Genomic DNA, 21,655 nt, shown 5'->3' with positions numbered 1-21,655 from the left:
CTCGAAAGCTAACTGCTCTTAAGGAGCAGGAGTGAAGAGTGGGGAGAGTGATAGGGATGGGCTGAATTGTGTCCGCCCCGCCCTCAGAATTCATGTTTGGAAGCCCTGCCTCCCATAGTGAATGTATCTGGAGATAGAGTCTTTAAGAGGTAATCAAGTGAGGTCAGAAAAGTGGGGCCCAAATTTGATGAACTGAGTGCTTATATTCTGGCGTGTGAGGACACCGTGAGAAGGTGGCTGTCTACAAGCCAGGAAGAGAGCCTTTACCAGACCCCGTGCTTGTAGCCTCCAGGTTTCTGAGAAAATAAATTTCTGTTGTTTAAGCCACCCAGTCTATGGTAATTTGTTATGGCAGTCCAAGCACACTAATACAGTGGCATAGGAAAGGAGAGAAAGTCAGTAAGAAATTGTGCTGCTAGTTGGTCATAATTATAGGTGACTAATGCTCGATTTGATGGAATCTTTAAGAAAGTTTACGAAATGCAACTCACAACTCTTTGCCCTGGGGACGAAAAGGGGAAGCATATCCATCATCCCCTTTCACTTATTAGTTAAGGATGGTATCAGAAGAGCAGAAAGCAAGAGATACAGGGGTGCAATTTAAAGAGCACATGGAGGTTGTACCTGCAAGTGACCAGTTGAAGCCTGTGAAGAACTGGGCCTGCAGCAGAGCCTAGAAGAAGAGGTGGGATGACCAGGATTTGAAGAGGCACACAAATCGTCTGATGCATAGACTGCCACAGAGATATCATGAATCCAATACTCACCAGTAATTAATTCTGTAACATGATTTTTAAACAAATTTCATATTTTTAGTATTTCTATGGTGCTAATTAAACATGGAAAAAGAAATGAGACCGTTTTTGTGAACTGAAGTGGAAAAATAATTATGGGTACAAGTACATGCTGACTCTGACAGTATTTTAGTGATGCTTACAAATAGAATATTTAGACATCATTTTTCAATATGACAGAAGAAATGATTATGGCTGAGCATTGTTTATCTCAGAATCCAAACAGGTTGGATATACTAATTTGATGATCAAAAAGCAAGTTTGGCATGTTTCTTTGTCACAGAAGCAATAAGCTTTGAACTGTAGTGAAAATGACATTGAGAAATAACTAGTTTTAAAAGCTACCAGAGACAGATACTTCCAAAAGATTATCATTTTTTGAACATTACTTGATGACATGACAAATTATCTTCTACTGTTGAAAATAATCCAAATAGCTTAAGCATGTAATTCTAATCGAGCATGGTAGGGTATGTTTAAGAGAAATACTGGTATAGTTTCCCCATGATAGGAACTTCTTGAATTTTTAAAAGAGAGAAAATAAAAGACAAAGCTAGATATAGGAGAAACCTTGAGAAAATTTGTTCATACTGAAATAAAAAAGTAAATTTAGACCTGCCACAGGGAGAACCAATTAATTTATTTAAAAAATTTTGTTATCAAAACAATTCAAATATCTTCTGAAAAATGAAAATAGTATTGAAAGATTACAATTGAAGTACCAGGGCATCCAAAGGCAAACTCTTTAAGTTTTTTGTTTGTTTTTTGTGGTACCTACATATCTTTAAATAATATGCTTATATTAGTATTTCTTGGTTTACCCAAGTTCTATGTGACTAATTTACTTTTGCTCTTATTAATATGGATTCGGCTCACTTTCTACTCTGGCCCCCAACTTTCCTTCTCTCTCTACCTCTCTTTCCAATGTAACTATATCACATCCTAAATGCCTTCATTCCTGCAACCTGTGTAACCATTAATAAACAAATAACCACAGATAACATTAAAAAACTTAACATTTCTTGTTCCTTCAGCTGTAGACAGTTCTCTTCACTCCCTACCTTGTAAGAGAAGGTAACTCACCTCTCCTTCCAACTAACTCTGTCCCTTCTTCTATCTCCCCAGTGCTGATGCTATTGTAATGGTTGGTAACACACCTTTTATTCTGTAGCCATACTTAAATATTGATTTTCCTAAAGGTCGATTTGAAAAATTAAAAAATGCACACATTTTTAAAACCTTCACATAATTAATAGTCTTGTAAATATTGCTCACACTAGAGCCAAGTAGTACGCGATGGCGCTATTTCCTTCTCTGTGGCTCTAGTAGCGAGACTTCTGCGCCATCCAAAGAACAATATTCTGAACAGATACCACCAGACTGGTGGCATACGGAGGTCTGCAGACATTCTCTCTGGTGAAACAACCATACCGGTGCAAATCATTTTAAAAAGCTGTAATGGAAAGTCTCTAGAAATTGTGTTAAGGGCATGCAGCAAATGAAGGAACATTTACTAAAGGAAATCTACTAAATCTTGGTAAGAAGGCAAGTCTGTGACACTCAAGCTACAACCCACTTCCTCCTTACACCCCTCCCAGCTCGGCATGACAGAAGCTTCACTCGGTAGGTACGGCCAGGAACACAGGGCTCCCTCTCCTCCTGGCTCCCAGAAGAGGGCATGGCGTCTTCCCAGGAAGATAGCATTCATCTTCACTCATTCCCCCACCCCCACCTAGTTGCAAAAACTAAATTCTGAATTAGCGCATCCAAGACATTGGGGCTCCTTTCATTCACCCAGCCCCCTGGCCCCTCACAGAGGGTGCAGGTTCTATCTCAGGCATAAACCACTGAAAATACCAAGGCCCCTATTGTCAAAATAAGAAGCCCCTAACTGTTGTCCCTGCCCAGCTTCCTGTTCCTAGAGCATTCAGAAAAAACCACACCACTGCCTCTGCCCCCAGCTCGGGAACTAAACCTCAAAGGGAACTCTAAAGCTCTCTCTGAAGGAACTAGTATTATTTGAAACAAAATATAGCCTTAATATGCTCTGAAAAATAATGAAAGTTTTGGTGTGAAGCAATTAAGAGGAGGTAGGTAACTTTATAAAAGATACATTCCAGCTAGTGGACCAGAAAGAAACAGGAGAAGAGACAACCAAGAACTCTCCTGGTGTCAGAAAAAAACTCAGACATGACCTCAATTGCAGAGGAGCTGGAATTTAATTGGATCAGACCATCAAGCAATTATGCCTCAGGTTATTGTCAAAAACAATAGAGAAATCAGCCAGCTATTAGTAGATGGACATATGTGATAAACCCTATAGCAACCTCTAGGAAAATAATTCAAAATATATGTAGTCAAATGAATTGTCCTTTTCAGCCATTCATGAGCTGCTCAAAATCATTCCACATTTCAGTTTTCTTCCCCTTTGAAACATGTCTTTCTTGTAAAGCCTTTTATTTTTTCTGGAATTGCTGGCTACCTTCTTTGTCTTTTCCTTTCTGTGCTTGAATGTCCTTAAGTTCCCCTTGAATTCAGTAATTCTATCCTGTTGATTCTTTATTAAAATTATAAGTGTACAGCATTGTACAGCAGATCTCTAGAAATTTTTCATATTACATGACTAAAACTTGATACCCATTGAGCAGCAACTCCCCATTTCCTCCTCCTGACCCCTGAAAACCACTATTCTGCTTTCTGTTTCTGTGAGTTTCACTACTTTAGATATGCATATAAATGGAATCATGAGGTATTTGTCTTTCTGTGACTGGCTTATTTCACTTAGCATAATGTCCTCAATGTTTGTCTATGTTGTAGCTTATAAAACAATTTGCTTCTTTTTTAATGATTGAATAGTATTTTGTTGTATGTAAAGACCTTTATCATTCATCTGTGGATGGTGGACATTTCAATTATTTCTACCTCTTGGTATTGTAAACAGTAATGCAGTGAACATGGAAATGCAAATATCTCTTCAAGATCCTGGTTTCAGTTCTTTGAAGTAGGATTGCTGAATCATATGGTAATTCTATTTCTAATTTTTTGAGGAACCTACGTACTGTTTTCTGTACTGCATGCATCATTTTATGCTCCTAACAAAAGAGCACAAGGATTCCAATTTCTCCACATCTTCACCAGCACTTATTTTCTATTGTTTAGTTTTGTTTATAATGGTCATCCCAGCAGGTGTGAGGTGATACCTTATTGTAGTTTTAGTTTGTATTTCCTTGATGATTTTGGTGGTATTGATCATCTTTTCATGTACCTATTGGCCATTTGTAAGCTTCTTTGGAGAAACGTCTTTTCAAGTCCTTTGCTCATTTTTATCAACTTATTTTGTTGCTATCAAATAGTACAAACTCCTTTCAGTCTTCTTAAATTTAAGTCTAATTTTGTGACCTAATGTAATATATATTCCAGAGAATGTTCTGTGTGTGCTTGAGAGAACTGTATTCTGCTGCTATTGAGTGGGATGTTCTGTACAGTCCATTAAGTTCATTTGGTCTATAGTGTTGTTCAAGTCCTTTGTTTCCTTGTATATCTTCTGTCTGGACTCTATCCATTGTTTAAAATGGCGTATTGAAATCTCCTAATATTATTGTATTACTACCTTTCCCTTCAACTCTGTCAATGTTTCCTTCATATATTGGGTGCTCTGCTATAAATGAATAGATAATTTGTTATATCTTCTTGGTGAATTGACCCTTTTATCATTATATAATATCCTCCTTTGTCTCTTTCTACAGTTTTTGACTTAAAGCCTTTTTTGTCTGATGCAATTATCTCCCTGCCTTCCTGCTCTCTGTTGGTTACCCATTGCATTGAATATCTTTTTCTATCCTTTAATTTTCACCCTGTGTGTGTCCTTAAGTTAAAAGTCTCTTCTGGACAGCATAGTTGGATCTTGATTTGGTAGCCATTCAGTCACTCTGTCTTTTAATTGGGCTGCTAAACACATTTAAATTTAAGTAGTTACTGATAGAGATGGACTTACTATTGCCATTTTGTTAATTGTTTTTTGTCTTTTAGCATTTTGGTTGCCTTTTCTTCTCTTTCTTCTCTTGTGTTTTATTTATTTATTTTTTGTAGGACATGTTTTGTTTCCTTTTCCTTTTCTTTTCTCTATGTTCTCTGTGTTCTTTGTGGCTACTGTAAGGCTTATATCAAACATCTTATGGTTATGACAATGTATTTTAAGGTGGTAACTTCAATCACACAGAAATACTTTACACCTTCCTCTCCTTTATACACTTTATGCTATTGATGTCACAAATTACGTGTTGTGCATCTGCTAACATTTTTTCTAGTAATGTGTTTTTTTATACTTTTGTCCTTTAACTTCTATACCAGAATTAAAAGTGATTTACACCCACCATTGCAGTATTCTGTATTTGTCTATGTAGTCACCTTTACTAGCAAGCTTTATACTTCCATCTGCTCTTACATTGCTGTTCTGTGTACTTTTGTTTTAACTTGGAAGATTTCCATTAGTATTTCTTATAAGGCAGCTTTAGTGGTGACAAACTCCCTCAGTGTTGTTGTTTTTTTTAATCTGAGAAGATTTTATTTATCCCTCATTTTTGAAGAGTGTGTTTGCAAGACATAATATTCTTTGTTGGTAGTTTTTCCCTTTCAGTACTCTGAATATATCATTCCACTCCTTTGTGGCCTGCAAAGTTCCTGCTGAGAATCCACTGATGGTCTTACAGAGGTTCTGTTGTGCATGGTGCTGAATCATGTTTCTCTTGCTGTTTTCAAATTTCAAATTTGACTTTTGTCAGTTTGATTATAATGTGTGTCAGTATGGATTTCTTTGGATTCATTATGACTGGAGTTCCATGGCTTCTTAAATTTGGATATTAATTTCCTTTCCAGATTTAGGACGTTTATGTCCGCTATTTCTTTAAATAATCTTTCTGTTCCTTATTCTCTTTCTTCTCCTCATGGGACTCCTATGATGCATATTTAATCTACTATTAATGTGTCCTATACATTCCTTAAGCTTTCTTTCCTCTTTTTCATTCTCTTTCTTTTTGTTCCTCTGACTGGATAATTTTAAGTGACCTGTTTTCGAGTTTGCCATTCTTTCTTCTGCTTGGAGTCTAATGTTGATCCCCTCCAGTGCATTTTTCATTCCATTATTGTATTCTTCAGCCTCAAAATTTTTTTTTGGTTCTTTTTAGTATTTTCTGTTGATATTCTCATTGTGTTCATGCATTATTTTCTTGAGATCATAAAATATCTATGATGGTTATTTTCATTTTTCGTCATGTAATTAATATATCCCCTTTTCTTTAAGATAAGTTTCTGGAGATTTATTTTGTTCCTTTGTGTTGGCTATTGTTCCCGGTTTCTTCATATGTCTCATAACCTTCTGTTGCAGTTGGTGTATTTGAAATAACAGCCACTTCTAGTCTTTATGGATTGGTGTTACACAGCAGAAGACCCTTACTAATCAGCCTGACTAGAGATTCTGGGGTCTCTGTAAACTTTTTTGTTGTTGTTGTGGAGGGGATGCAACTTCTCTGGACCTGTGTGTGTTCTTTCTTTATCAGAGGGGGCTTCTGGTTTCTCCTTCCAGTAAATCATGCCTCTTGCTTCCTTTGGTGCCTATCAGCAGCACTGCAAGTTCTCTGGTTCTATGGCAGCAGCAAGGCACCCTTCTGTCCCTTGTTCTTAGAGGCCACTGGGTATCCACAGTATGCTTAATTCCTATCAACACCCTGAGTCAGACAAGACGGATACCATTCCCTTGGACAACCCTCTGTTGAGTTGGAATGTCAGAGGCAGCCTCTACTTTTTTTCCCCACAGTGTAGAAAATGTGTGTCAGGGTGTTATCTACCATTGCTGAGCTGTGCTGGTTTGGAGAAGGGGATGATGAGGTTAAAGTAAAATTGCTTTTCTTACGTATCTGAATGTGGCTATTCTGTTTTATGCTCACCTCTGCTTCTGCAACAACTTAACTGGATTCTGGAATTCTCATCACAGTATCAGGGTCATATATTGCTGTTAAGCTCGTATTTATTTGGGGAAAATGAGGGCTGGGACTTTCTATTCAGCCATCTAGTGATGTCATTCTTTTCTTGATCCTCTCTTGTTATTCTGAGAGTCCTTTTACTGCTTCCCTGGATTGGAAATACTGTCTTTCATCCATATCTGCTTTTTTATTTATCATTTGTTTTCTAAGTAAGAATACATGCAAGAAAAACTGAAATCTACCACGAATTAACTTTTTATTCTTCCTTATTTGACCTGATGGTTTGGCTCAATATAGAACTCAAGGTACAAAATAATTTTGCCTCATAATGTTGATGGTATTGCTGAGAGAAAATTCTGCTGTTATTCTGTGGAGAAGGGGTATGTAGTAACAGAGGGGAAGATTTCTGAAATCAACTGTTGTATTGTCAGACTTTCATTAGTTCCCATATTTTCAGCTCTTACTCTACTTCTTTGTTGAGTATGAGCCTTTCTCCTAGTCCAAACCCTCTTGGGATTCTACTGGGCAGGCCAGCCCCTCCTTTACTGTAGTTGGAAGGAGATATATATTTTATATAGTGATTTGTAGTCTACTACCATGATTTAAATTCTGAATCTGGCTTTTCTTGCTGTGTAACCTTGGCCAAGTCACTTGTGCCTCAATATTTTTCATGTGGATAATGCTATTTTAAGAATTAAATGTAAAATACTACTAGCATTATTATTGCTCTGTTCTTTTTTCAAACATTCTGTTTTCATATGCTTTTCATATTCCATTTGCTTATGTCTCTCCTTTGTCAGTGTTCCCCATAATGTTTTTTAAAAAAATTATTCCTTTGTTTAATGAATTCTAGATAATGAGGGAAAATAAACATGTGTGCTCAGTGCTCTATCTTAAACCAGAAGCCAAATCTGATACTTAATTTTAGAAATTATTCAGTGATTTAACAGTTTTAGAGTTAATTCTTTTTTAAAGCTTTTCCAACTAAATTATTCTCTCTTTATGGTTACATTTAATATATTTCCTAGTGATCTAATGACCCAGAGTCAAAATTAAACAGGAATTTTGTTTCTTTTGATAGATTCTTAGTGATAGTAGCAAAACTGTCCTAATGCTGGTCAGAATTTAATTCTCTTTAAAAGATTGGAAGTAAAATGAAAAAGAATATCAGAATGTTAGAGAAAGCCTAGTGGGTTTTTTTGTGTTAATACCATGGTGAAAGATCATAGTTTTATTACATCTTATGAAAGACTGAAAAATGAGCCATAAAATAATACTGATGATAATCATGATGATGATGATAGCAGCCACAATTTCAAAACCGCCTACATGTGAACCATGCGCCTAATATGTATCATCTTACTTATTCTTCATATTGGTGGTTAGGGTCTATGATTCAGTCAGCAACAGTACAACACCAGTCCAACTTTCAAATTATGTCATCTATGTGGGTTAATCTGGGAGCTCAACCACCCCATGAAATGCTTCTATAAGAAAATGGTTTCTGAAGGGCAAATATTAGGCTTATGAATGAGTTCTTGGAAACAAACCAGCTGTAAAATGAAGTCAACATCAAAACCCATTACTTTGTTAGTAATGTTTACTTGTATCTTCTCATTTATTTATAAAGTCAAAAAGAACAGTGTGAAAAACTGTTTTCTATTACATGATATACCACTATGCCCAATGCTTTCTTATTCTCTCTGCTCTTATCCTCAGCCAACATACATCACATTCCCTTTCATGTAGTAGGTACTCCAGAAACTTTTGCATATCAATTGTTTGATTCCTAATAGGACTGTCACTCATCACAAAGAATAGTATATCCTTAGACACCTAGGATCCTTCAACCTAGCTTTAATCTTGAATTACATAGCAAAATTATAAGTGATCTTTAGAATATAAATTAAAAACTCTGATTATGATTGACATGGTTGTATGATATTAATAACAATAAGTAAATTATAGTGATATATCTGGACATTTATGACTTTTTCCATTTATAATATGGGGACAAATAGTCACTGTAAAGTCTACAGAGCATCTTCATTTGGAAAGGTACTGAAAGATCTGTGTTTTAACCTACAATTTTATAAATTTCCTCTGAATCAAATAGAGAGGGAATGACCTCTCATTGCAGAAAACATCATAGAGTGTTACAGTGCTCTAGTAATATATCTCTCCTGCTTGTTAAAAAATAGTGTGTCTTGGAAAGTAGGATCACCTGACTACTTATCTCTCAGCTGGAAGAAGGCTATGACTGGGGAAGAGGACCCGATATACATCTGATTTAAGTACAGTGGCAACAAGCATTTATTTCAGAAAAGACGCTATTTTGCCTTTTCAGGTGTAACTGTGTGGAACCACATAATCCGAGCAATGACACATTGCAGGAATGGAGAGAGTCCAATATTTCTGCCTCTGACATAATTTGGGAGAACCTAACTGTGTCGGTGAGTGAACCACTGTAAAATAGGTCAGTGCTTGAATCTTCTTACTATAAGGGCTTTGGCTGACATTTTGAATGAATTATTGCCACTAAGGTAAATTGTTTCAAGTGCATACTATTATAAAAGGATAGTTTTGTCTTAATTTTAATTTTCTTCATTTCAGGTATTCATTAGTAAACTGAGGTTTTTGTTCAACAGCAGGTGTGTCTGATAGTAGGCCTGAGTTGCTCTGAAAGTACACGTGTATACAGCATAATGTGACCAGATTAACTGAAAGCACATTAAGTAAGAGTGGTGTTGCCCTAAATGAAACCATATGGCAGAACTAAGTTGGCCTTCTGTGTGAAGGACCCAGAATGCTTTTGCTCTGTGATACTGCTCCAGCTGTTCAGAATATGCTGAGGGGGAAGGGAGGTTTGTTAATATTTTAGTGTAAATATTGAAATCTTTGGGAAGAACAAAAATCACGATTCTTAACATAGTTCTGACACTTCCCTCCAGAAGGGCTTTGTTACTTCCATTTTCTTCTTATCCCTCTCAAGAAAGGGATGGCAGCCTACTTTTCGCCTATCAAGATGAGGTCCTGTACCTTTCCCAAAGTTTTTTTGACTTTCCTCTGTTTTATGATTTCTTTTGTATCTCATAACTACATTTCTTAATGCTTTTAATCTCATCATGTTTGTGCATATCTTTTCCCATTATATTTGCATTCTTTGTTTCTCTTCAACCAAATCTCATAATTGGGAGAGATGAAAGTGTTCTTCTTTTAGTAAACATTAAAATATGAGTTACCTTGGTTCCTTTTCCATTCCTCTTAGTTACAAACATTACAATCCAAATCTTCTGCTACTTTACCTACCTAGATAAACTCAAATCCCATTATAACCATCAGCATAAAACCCTATAAAATTCTAGTTCATTTTATGAAACACATAGCATTTTAGCAAATAAGCCAGTTAGTGGAATGTAGAAATCCTTTTTGTTGTAAATATTAAGGAACTCTAAACATAATTCTTGCAAGAGCATTTGAGCTGTTGCCTGTTCTCTCAATTTTCCCCACTAAATATTTTTTTTTCAGGATCAAAATCAAATTACTTATCCTGTTTTAAATTCTAACTTGACCTATATTTTATTACCTCTTTTTCTTATCTTAGGCATCTTCTGTAGACTAAGCCTTCACTTACTCTTATTGTTTTCTTCTGTTATGTTAACATTTATTCTGTCTCACTGATTTTTCCTGAGAAAAATAACATTACTAGACTGCTTCCTCTCAGAGAGATATTTAAATTGAACAATAAATGAAATGATGGGCTGAACAAAAAAGAATGCTACTGTTTTCAGAATTTAGACATGGGATTATGGTCGATGCATTCATCAATATATCTTCCATCTATATTCCCCTTTTGTAAACTTTAAGTATATTATGACTAAAGAGTTCTTTGCTTACGTCTCTCACCTTGGTGTCCCGTTCAAAGCAGAAAGCTAATAATCCCATTTCTAAATTATATAACTTATAATTTACTCCATGTAGTGTAATGTTAAATAATAATATTCATTCTATGCAATAGCAAATCCTGAATAATAATCTTCTAAGAGATTCACAGCATAATTGATCTGGCTAGCCATGAGTTAATTTTAGGTATTAAAAGTTTTAGGGTCAAGCAGAGGACAGTGAAAAATATTTTGCAATCAAAGCAGATCTAGCACTGTGGGTGTTTTTTTTGTTTTCCTAGTTCTGTACTAGGTGTTAACATTCTGGCAGAAATTTTCATATTATTTTTCATTAGTTAAAAGCAGTTTTTGCAATGGATAATTGCTAATCTTGACCAGAAATAGCCTTTGTCACCAAAGGGAATGCTACATAATGAAAATATCTTGTAATTTTCTAAGTCAGTGAAGACCATTAAAATTTTTGTCTTAATTGTTATGCTGTTTTTTTCCTCAGTATTATCTTCAGTATCACTAAAAGCATTTCATTAATAAAGCATTGTGCTAATGGCTATTATAACTAGTTTTGTAAAAATAGTGATATATCATTTATTTCATATATATTGTTCATTTGACAATTTTTTAATTGAGTTGTTACATATCTCATGAATTGTAACTTATGATTTGCTAACTCAGAAAAGCCAAAGAACTTTAGCTTTCTTTGATTCCCCTATACTGCAGTATGCATAGTAAGTGTTCAGTAAACATGTGACGATTATTTGGAAAAATAGCCCTATATCACAAATTTAATATTTAATGCAAGTGTTTTGTTTTGGTTCATTTTGTTTTCTAGCTTTATTGAGGTATAATTGACAAACAACAATTTTATTTAAGTTGTATTTAAATTATATTTTAAATATATGATGTAAGTTATAAACATGATGTTTTGATATATGCATATATTGTGAAATGATTATCTTACTCAAGGATTATCTCAATCAAGCTAATTAATCTGCCTGTCACCACACATAATTACCTTTTTCTTTTTTCTGTTTTTGGTGAGAATCATCAAGGTCTTCTCTTTTAATAAATTTCAGCTATATAATGCAGTATTATTAACCATTGTCATTGTTAGAATTAGAACTTCAGAATTTATTCATCCTCCAGAATCAAAACTTTATACCCTTTGCATAGTTTCCCCGTTTCCCCTCTTTCCCCCTCACCCTTGGTAACCACCATTCTACTCTTTGCTTCTATGAATTTGACTTCTTTTTAGATTCCACGTATAAGTGAAATCATGAATCATTTGTCTTTGTGTGTCTGGCTTATTTTACTTAGTATAATGTCCTCTAGGCTCATCCATTATTTTGCAAATGACAGGATTTCCTTCTTTTTTCTTAAGGATGAATGATATTTCATTGTATACTCATACTACATTTTCTTAAACCACTCATCTATCAATAGACATTTCGGTTATTTACATATCTTGGCTATTGCGAATAATGCTTAATTCAAGTTTCCTATGGCAAGCTAGAATATTTAGTTTCTATTTTTATATATATTTTTTACAGTATCACAAAATCAGTCATTATAAGGAATTCCTAGGCAAGGTTTAAAATATTCACAAGCAATTAACTAGCAATTGGTTAAGAACTGTCTCAGTGCCAAAATCACATATTTAGCTTGTACATATATGAGGGGCAGGATACTAATGCCAACTTCAATTTCTTATTTTATCAAACTTCATTCTTACCAACTTATAAAATTGTTGAAACTTAGAATGTGTTTGAAGAATAATTAGTAGAAATGAGTTTGTCAACAAGCATTTTTTTCATTTTGGAAGTGAAACCATATGTTAGACTCAAAATAAGAGAAGATGATTTTGCTTTTCGTTTCTAAATCTCAGGACTTCTTGTGTGTGTGTGTGTGTGTGTGTGTGTGTGTGTGTGTGTGTGTGTGTGTGTGTGTGTTAGGGATACAGTTGGTATAAATCGGAAAATAAATGTAGAATTTAGTAGGTCACAGTTTTTCTTTTTTAAATAACATACTGTCCTCCAAAAAGGAAGACAAAAATACTCTTTTCAGATTTGCTTTGAATGAAGGTGACAAGGCAAACTTTCGGCTATTTATTATAGATTATAAGACAGTTAAATGATTCTTTAAATGACATCTATGTTCTTAAGAATTGAGAACAAGACCAAGCCAAATTCTAGGTATATTTAGAAGACTTTTATATCTGCACAAAAACTGAAGATGATCACAAATCTATAGATAATGTGTTTACAATAGAGCATCTAGCTCCTCTTTGTAATTAGCCATTCTGTTTAACCATTGCTTTGCTTAGTAATTGCTGTACTAGCATCTCTGGTCAAGGGCAAGAGAAGGGACTAAAAAACACAAGATTTGCTTTTGGTACTTTATATAATTTTATGGAGTTTTGAGAAAAGGAAAATTAAAGCTAAATTTAAAGGAAAATTAAGGCCTGGGAGATTTTTCTTTGATTTTTTCAGTTAGCCAAGTTATTGTGCTCTATATTAGCTTAACATGGATAGTTGGAATTCAACTGTAGCTAGCAAGGAAGGTATTTGCAGTTAGATTAGAAAAAAGGACAGAATTCTGTCAGATAATTACAGGGTACACTAACAATATTCTCAAGAATCCTAGCCTTAGGGGTAGCTGCCCCATGTAGATTTTACTGTTTGTTTTGGGATTACAATGTAGTTATCTCTGATTTTACTCTAGAATTTTTTGAAGGTAGTTATTTTCTGCTGTACAAGGTCTCTAGGGCCTGAGGCTTTGTTCATTGGGCAGACTCTATGTTGTTGATCAATCCGTTCATCCATATTTTTCTCTGAGAGCTTTCTATACCACGGCACAATTCAATTTCTGTTCAGGTCCCAAACTATCTCAAGTGTTAATGAGGTCATTGGATCACTTAAGCCATTCTTTTCAGTTTTGAGATAAAAAAATCAATACTTCAGTGATATGATCTTTAAAATAAAATAAGAGAAACCAAAATGAGTTTGAAAGAAAAATTTTTATTTCAAAATATTAATGTTTAAAATGCTCAGTTTTTCTTGAAGAGGAAATTTTTTTGACTTTGCTGCCACCTCATGGCTAAGGTAATAATTAGATACAATCCCTCAGGGGCTTATACAAATTTATACCAGGAAAAAGACCATGGAGAGGTCATAGTAAATATGAATTTTGCCTTGTTCATGTAGTAACGCTTTCTCTTTTGTTCTATAATCTAAGTTCAAACCCCATTTTTTACTCCCAGTCATTCTGGTCAATAATATGTCATGGTTTTCTTCTTGCCTTTTCTGCCTTTCTTAGTAGCTTCTAGACTAGATAATTCTATGAAGTCACTGCTCTTCTTTAATATGCAATAATGCCCCCAGGGTAGGCACCCGGTTTGTATCACAGTTCTGTCACCCGGCATCAGTAAGACTATAGCAAATTACCTGACTTCTGTACATCTCAGTTTCCTCAGACATGAAATAGAAATAATAAGCATCTACCTATTTTATAAAGTTGATGTGAAAATTAAGATGCCGTATTTAAATGATTTGACATAAGGTCTGACCCCAGTAAGCGCTCACTATAAAGTATGTCACATTTTCAATAAATCTGGTTTCAATAAAAATGAGTAAATAATTACATACACATTGATTGGTAAATCCATTGGTTTTATAGATTTAAATTTAATTTGAAAAAATTTAAAAAGTTTGTAAGTGGGTTCATGTTCAAATTTAACATAACTCTTTGATATTGCTCTCTACATATCCAAATATAATTCAGAAAGTGTAGTGTGCTATTAAATCATTGTGGAATCCATAAACAAATATCTTGAGCATCACAAGTGCAACTGACATTAAAAATGTTTGTTTTCTGAAAGAAATGTGTCCTTTTATTTCTCAATAGCTCTATTTCCTTTTTTTTTTTTTTACTTCCTCTGGCAGGAATGCAAATCATTGCATGGAGAGTATATTGGACGAGCCTGCGGCCACGATCACCCGTATGTTCCAGATGTTCTCTTTTGGTCAGTGATTCTGTTCTTTTCCACAGTTACTCTGTCAGCCACCTTGAAGCAGTTCAAGACTAGTCGCTATTTTCCAACCAAGGTACACAGACCATAATTTTCCTAAACAAAATTTCCTAATCAAAGCTTTACACCAACATAAAGCATGTTATTGAGTCATACATGTTTTAGGACAAAAGAAAGAGCAACTGCTGTCTTAGAAGGAGGTGCTAAAAGGTTTCTGTGGGACTGAGCTGCCGGGTTAGGAGTGGGGTGCAGTGAGGCAGGTGAAGAGGAAGCGTTCTGTGATTCACGTGCAAGGAGTGCACTTGCCCTCCATGCTTTTCTCCTGACTTCAAATCCCAAAGATAAAACTCCCACTCTCCCACTTGTGCGTTTGGAAATCAAGAGCACGCACGCTTTACTGATTGTCACTTTCTTGCCCAGCGAACAGCGGGAACTATTCCAGCGTGACAGATACTCACAGGAGCCACTGTTACATTCTCTAATTGGGAAAGCCCCTGCAAGACTCATTGGAACACCATTCTCTTTTTCGTGTTTAAAGTGTCAGCCCCTCCCCCTAACCCACCACGTTTGCATCTGCATATTTGGAAAGGAAAGTAAACAGAGAAACAGCTTAGTTCAATATTTAACACTGAAAAGTAACACCTATAATGTCTGACTCAGCCAAAAAGGAAAAGAAAAGAAACAAGAAAACAAGCTTTTTAGGGGTGAGCTAAAGATTATGATCAAAATTCCACTCTGGGAAAATATTTTAAGAGCAATTTCTCCCAAAGAAAACTTCTGTTTTTGTCACCTTTTCCTTTCTTAAGGAGGAAGATTCATTTCTTTTCCATGAAAGCTTAATTTGACTAATACAAAAAATTTTTTGCAAGTTGAAACCATAATTCTGCATTTTGTGTGTCATAAAGGCATCCTAACAGAAGCCAGATCTTGTTGATAATTGTATAAAGATTTTTGCTCTTATAAATGAGAAATGGCCTTAAAAAAAGGTACTCTTTTCCAAAGTAGCTAACTTAGAATAACTTTTAAATTTGTCCATACTGTTGTGTACATTCCCTGCTACTGTATTATATCTCAGATGAACTGAAATATTATTATGCTTCAATAAAAATAATGTTATTTTATGGTACTTCAGCTTTATCATGTTAAAATGTCTATGTGAGAAAGAGTGTTAAAATTCATCCAAATTCTGGCCATTCAACGTTATCCTACTTTTAAAATATTCACTCGGGCTCATAATAAACTTAGATTTTAAATAAATACTGAAAATAGCATGATCACCATTATAGCTATTCCATCATGCGTCATTCCGTAAAAGTTGAGCATGTATTCATCTTAATGCCAGAGATACATGAATACATATTCAGGTTCTGACAGAACTAATGTTAATATTACAGTATGCATAAAATATAATATTATGATATGGTGTCATAAAGTGTTTATAATGTGTGACTCTAGATTATGTTCCTGAGTATTCCTCACTATTTATAGTTCTTTCAAGTGACAAGTGCTTTCATTATTTTTAGGTTCGATCCATAGTGAGTGACTTTGCTGTCTTTCTTACCATTCTGTGTATGGTTTTAATTGACTATGCCATTGGGATCCCATCTCCAAAACTACAAGTTCCAAGCGTTTTCAAGGTGAAGTTACAGCATTTACTATTTCTCCATTAGATCTAATCTTCATTTAGTTAATGACTGTGATCCTAGTACTTGGCGTTTTCATGAAAGCATAAAGGACATAAATTAATAGAGGAATAAATAAAATGCCCACAGCATGACTGAAATATTAGTCTAATATTAAAAGAATAGGAACCACAGAAATAGAAACCTAGAGGTCGCTTAAGAAGTTTTTCTGTTAATTATTCCAGTTGGAATATCTGTTAGGCGACACTCCTAAAAGATGAAGAAGGATTTCGAAACTAAGAGAAAATGCGTTATCTTGATGCAGAATTGCACAGTGGATAGGGCTTGGAAAACAGATAAAATTAGATTTGGAATAGACTTCTAACCATGTTACTAAGTATGTGACCTTGGACCAGTTACGTAACCTCCCTGAGCCTCAGTTTTCTCACCTGTCAAACAGGGCTGGGGACTTCCTCAAAGAACTGTCAAAATGAATTCCTTTGGTAACTCATCTCTGGCACCAGCCATGTTTAGAACACTTCTCTGAGCCCTTGATGCGACTGAGTGTCTCCTTGCCATTTTTACATACTGGCCTGTGCACACATCTAAAATAAGAGTTACACACAGTTGTAAACGTGCTATTTATATATGTAAATAAATTTGCCAATTGCAAATGGAAAATATTAATATTAATGTATTTAATAAAGGCATTGATTAAGAACACAGACTGTTGTGCCAGTCAGAGTTGAACTACTGTCTCCATCACTTACAGGCTTCGGGACGTTAGGCAATTTACTGGACCGCTCTCTGCCTCAGTTTCCTTATTATCTTTTTCAGAGTGTTGTGAAGAAAAAAATAAGTTAAAGTATTTAAAGCACTTAGTATGCCTTCTACCTTATACATGTTTTGTGAATGTTATTATTATTGTGTATTATAGCTCCCTCAGCATATCACTAATAATGAGGGCTTTCCTGGTATCATCTGTAAGACTTAATTTGACTAGGTATTCATGAATCCAGTTAAGTACTATGTACATTCTTTTATTTTTCACAGCCCACCAGAGATGATCGTGGCTGGTTTATTACACCTTTAGGTCCGAATCCATGGTGGACAGTAATAGCTGCTATTATTCCAGCTTTGCTTTGTACTATTCTAATTTTTATGGACCAACAGATCACAGCTGTCATCATCAACAGGAAAGAGCATAAACTGAAGGTATATTTTAACATCTGTTTTAGTGTAAATCACTATGACTTAACTGGCATCAACTGATACTCATTATACTTTGCCTATATTCTGTAGTCGTTTGTACATTAAGATATTAAAATAATCTTTTCAGGTTCATAATTTTTACTGTCCATATTCATAATACTTTGTCTTATAATGAGTTTAAAATTAATTAATTTATAACACTTGGCTGAGCTGTAAACTCTGAAACCTTACCTACAGCACTTAAACAATGCCAATGTTACAACTTTCTTTACCAAGTTTAACATATTTTAATGAAATAACAATCCATTCTGGTGAAGTGCAACTTTGTCAACTTATCATATATCTGGGGTTCCTCTGTTTCTTTCTTTGGCCCTAAGTGTGTCTATTAGATTGCATTCATTATTGGAGCTAATTACATGTTCAGATATTTCTCATTTTCCTTAGTTATTTCTCTGTCTGTATGCCAATAACAATAAAGTCCAGCCGTAAATGTTAAGTTTGTGACATCTTTGTAGAGTTTTATCACAGATTTCACAGATTTCAATGATTTCTTTTTTTTTTTACAAAGACAATAAATATAGGTGTATCTTATTACTATGTCATTTTCTGACTGACATTTTGCAATTGTGAATAGTCAAGTTGTTTACTGTTATGCAATTTGAGATATGGAATATGAGCACTATCAATTACAGGAATATGTTAAATAAATCAACAAAATCATTGAATAGCTAAAAAAAAAATCAGAATCAAACCTTATAAAAGAGAATGTATACAATCATGCTTTGTCCTAGTATCATGGGATACTTACCAGCTATCTTCATATGCTACTTAAACCCTAGGAAAAGATTCATTGTCAGAACAACAGAAATCATGTTTCATAGGATTTTATAAGTATGTTTATTAGAAAGATTTAGAAAATCTTTTATTGAATTTTTTGGTGGGAAGTAGTAATGTTATAAATATAAGAAAGCATAATTATTTGTAATAAATCTTACCAAAAAGGAAATTTGTATATATATTAGGGAGTGTCTCCTAAAGAGCACTTTTTATTTTCTTTGTAGACAGTAATTTAACAGTGCACAAAGCCTTTTTATAAAAGATTTTCTTCAAATCACTTGTTAAAGATATATTTTACAAAAATATCTCATAAAGTCTTAGGAACTAGACCAGTGGTATGCTGGCACATGTTTAACAACCATTTCTCTGTGTATAAAAAAGAGAGAGAGAGACCCTGATTTATAATGTTTGCTGATTTCCATGGTGTGAATACTCCCACCGTGGCCCATTTCAAACTACCAATGTGACATCAACTGGCAGGAAAAAAATTTGAAATTAAACAATTGGCTCTCATAAGCCTATAAAAGCTGGCTCCAAACACTGAACTGCGCCATTCAACATTGGAAACTTTGAGTCGCTTACAGCCTTCAAAACAAGGAATTCAGATTTCCAAGTTTAATAGCTTATGGATCGATATCAATTGATTAAAAATATTATTTATTTTAAAAATATCAACATGCTGCAAAAGCAAATACCACTACAGCTTAACTATTAAAGTTACATAGTTGATTAAATAGATCTATAAAACAAGTATAAATACTTTATGTTGAATATTGTTATAGACTGTTAATCCCTAAGAAGAAGGAAAACATTTTTCCTATATACCAGTTTATTTTTTAGAGCTAAAAACCCCTCTATTTTTCTCACTGTAAGGTAATATATGGTTTTGGTATAACAAATTAGACAATATAAAAAGTTAAAAGACAAAAGTGAAAAACACTGAAATTTCATTACTCAGAGATAACGTTGTTAATATTTTGATATATATACCCAAATATATATTTTGATACCATGTTGTTGCTTGTATTATTTTTTCACATAAGATCATTATCACGGTAATCATCTCATGTCAACAATAAAATCTTCATTGTCATTTTTAATGGCTGCATATATATTTTATTGTATGGTATGTTTTAAAGTAAACTGAAAGACTAATGTTTGAGGAATAAGGTTAGCTGTATAGTCATTATTTTCCTTTTGAAGAAGGGTTTTTTTTAAGCCTTTAAATCCTACTTATTTCATAGAAAAATTATCCTTTGTAAAGGCTGTTAAGCTAAACTGATGTAGGTGGTATTTTATCCAAATACTAATGGAGTATATTAAAGCTAAATGTGGAAGTAAGTCAATATTTACTGAGGGTGATATTACCTTCTGGCCATTCTCTACCCTTGCTCTTTCCAGGTTTCTCCACCTTATAAATTAAATAGACACTTGCTCCTTGCTTTTCATGAGCCTGTGGTAGGCCCTTGGCATTCACAGCTTACCAAAGCTCCAAATTAAACAAATATATTATATTTTCCCCTTTACATATAGCATAGAACAAATAAAACACAACAAAGCATTCTCTAAGTGGTCCTATCAAGTACTTGCATTTATAGAATCAAATTTAGAATTAAAGCACTTAATATTTTTATCACCAAAATAAACTTGAGGCTATATTGTGTTATTTGTACATTTCCTTTTTTATTGTACAAACAAATGATCATATAGCCAGAAGATTCATATTTTACCCCTTAATAGCCTGGATTTAGTAAACAATAGAGCACATCTGCCTTTCCATAAACTCTGCTACATTCTCACCAGTAGGAGAGTCAGTCTTTTCTTGGCCACTGTGAGTCTGAACACCCCATGCTCCTCCTTGGATAAGGACATTTGCAAAGCAAGTTCCAGGGAAGATGCTTTATCTACACTGAATTTTTTGGGGGTCTGGGGGGGTGCTATAACCCTTGCCTTCTATGAGCTTCAGTATAGTGTGGCCTGCCACTGCTTATTTTTCTGTTAACAACAAAAATCATCTTCTCAGAACATTCTTTACTCAGAGTAATGGTTTGTTGCATAGCTGCCCTCCCCACTTGTTGCTTCACTGAAATGTTTGCATACTCTCCTGGCTTTGACTTAAACCTCATTGTTGTGAAAAGGCACATGTTTCTTGAGTATATCCACAGACCACGAGTTAACCACATTTTTAGCTTTTACTAATTTTCTTTTCTCACTTGAAAACACATTTTTGCCTTGTTTGGGGCATTGCCTGAAATTGTTTAATCAATCATGTTGTCTATCTAGTTCTGTATAAAGCACTTAGTAGATTCCATATCTAAGTCTCCCTCATATATCCAAGTCACTTCAGAATTCATCATGTCATTCTTTATCTCTCCCAAAGTTGTATTAAACAGCTTTTCACTTTTTCTTTACTTCAGTTAACAAAATTAGTGAATTGGTTTTCTTTGGGAGGATATTTTTTGTGCCATTAAAAATGTCTTTATCGTTTTGAGAGTGTTACTACATACACACACCGTAAAGCTGTGTTGAGCGGAAGGTGCTAGGCTCAATTCACTGCCTAAGTGACTTTACTCCTCCCTCAGAATAAAGAAGCTCAGAATGAGCAAAACTCCAGCTCACTGCACCTCATGATCTTCTGGGTCACTCAAGAGTGATAGGAGCTGCAAATGTAAAAATTTGAGAATGCAAATTTTCATAGATAAATAGATAGAGAGATACATAGATAGATGTGAATCCATACTCTCTCTAGCAATTTTTGTTCGTTTCATCCTACAGAAGTAGGCTAGGCACGGGTTAACTGAATCCCTTTGAAAACCATTAAAATATCCACTTTTTAAAAAAGTACTTTCCCAATAAATGGAAAGAGAGATATTATCTTACAGAAAAGAAAACTTCTGTTAAGATACATCTGTGGGATTTTCTACATGTTTCTGTAGACAGTTCAGTCTTCTTTTGACATCATTTTTAATAAACAGCAATACAATCCCAGATCACTTGAGTAAATGAATGCATTTGCAACATTCATTTGGCATCATATTCTCTTGATGATTATGGCATTTGATATGTTCTTTTTTGCCCTCTTTGTCAGCCTGGTTCTTCATGTCAATCTATAGTCTTTTATGTGGTTAACTTGACAGATGCAGGAAATTGCTGCCAAGCTTTGAAATGAATTTTTTCAGCAGTGGCATCTGGGTATCAGATGGTCCTCTTGGCTGGCCTCTTGTCTTGCTGCATGTTGGTTTTAGTGGGGTCTGGTGTAGCATCACCTGTTGCTATGCTCCCTTTT

The 21,655-nt window shown here is 34.5% G+C and overlaps 1 protein-coding gene across 6 annotated transcripts in view; it reads left to right on the top strand.

Moving 5' to 3' along the window:
* SLC4A10 (solute carrier family 4 member 10) overlaps window positions 1-21,655 on the top strand; it is a 268,072-nt gene that overhangs the window by 217,620 nt on the left and 28,797 nt on the right. For all 6 annotated transcript variants that reach the window (XM_036884247.2, XM_036884246.2, XM_036884250.2 and 3 more), the window contains 4 exons: window positions 9,120-9,225; window positions 14,613-14,774; window positions 16,222-16,335; window positions 17,374-17,535. In XM_036884247.2, coding sequence (XP_036740142.1) covers window positions 9,120-9,225; window positions 14,613-14,774; window positions 16,222-16,335; window positions 17,374-17,535 — 544 coding nt within the window. The remainder of the gene's footprint in view (window positions 1-9,119; window positions 9,226-14,612; window positions 14,775-16,221; window positions 16,336-17,373; window positions 17,536-21,655) is intronic.

This window comes from Manis pentadactyla, chromosome 8, assembly GCF_030020395.1.
Source record: "Manis pentadactyla isolate mManPen7 chromosome 8, mManPen7.hap1, whole genome shotgun sequence".
NCBI classification, from domain to species: domain Eukaryota; kingdom Metazoa; phylum Chordata; class Mammalia; order Pholidota; family Manidae; genus Manis; species Manis pentadactyla.
The sequence above is the reverse complement of the archived record's forward strand: the minus strand, read 5'-3'. Positions and strand labels throughout refer to the sequence as shown.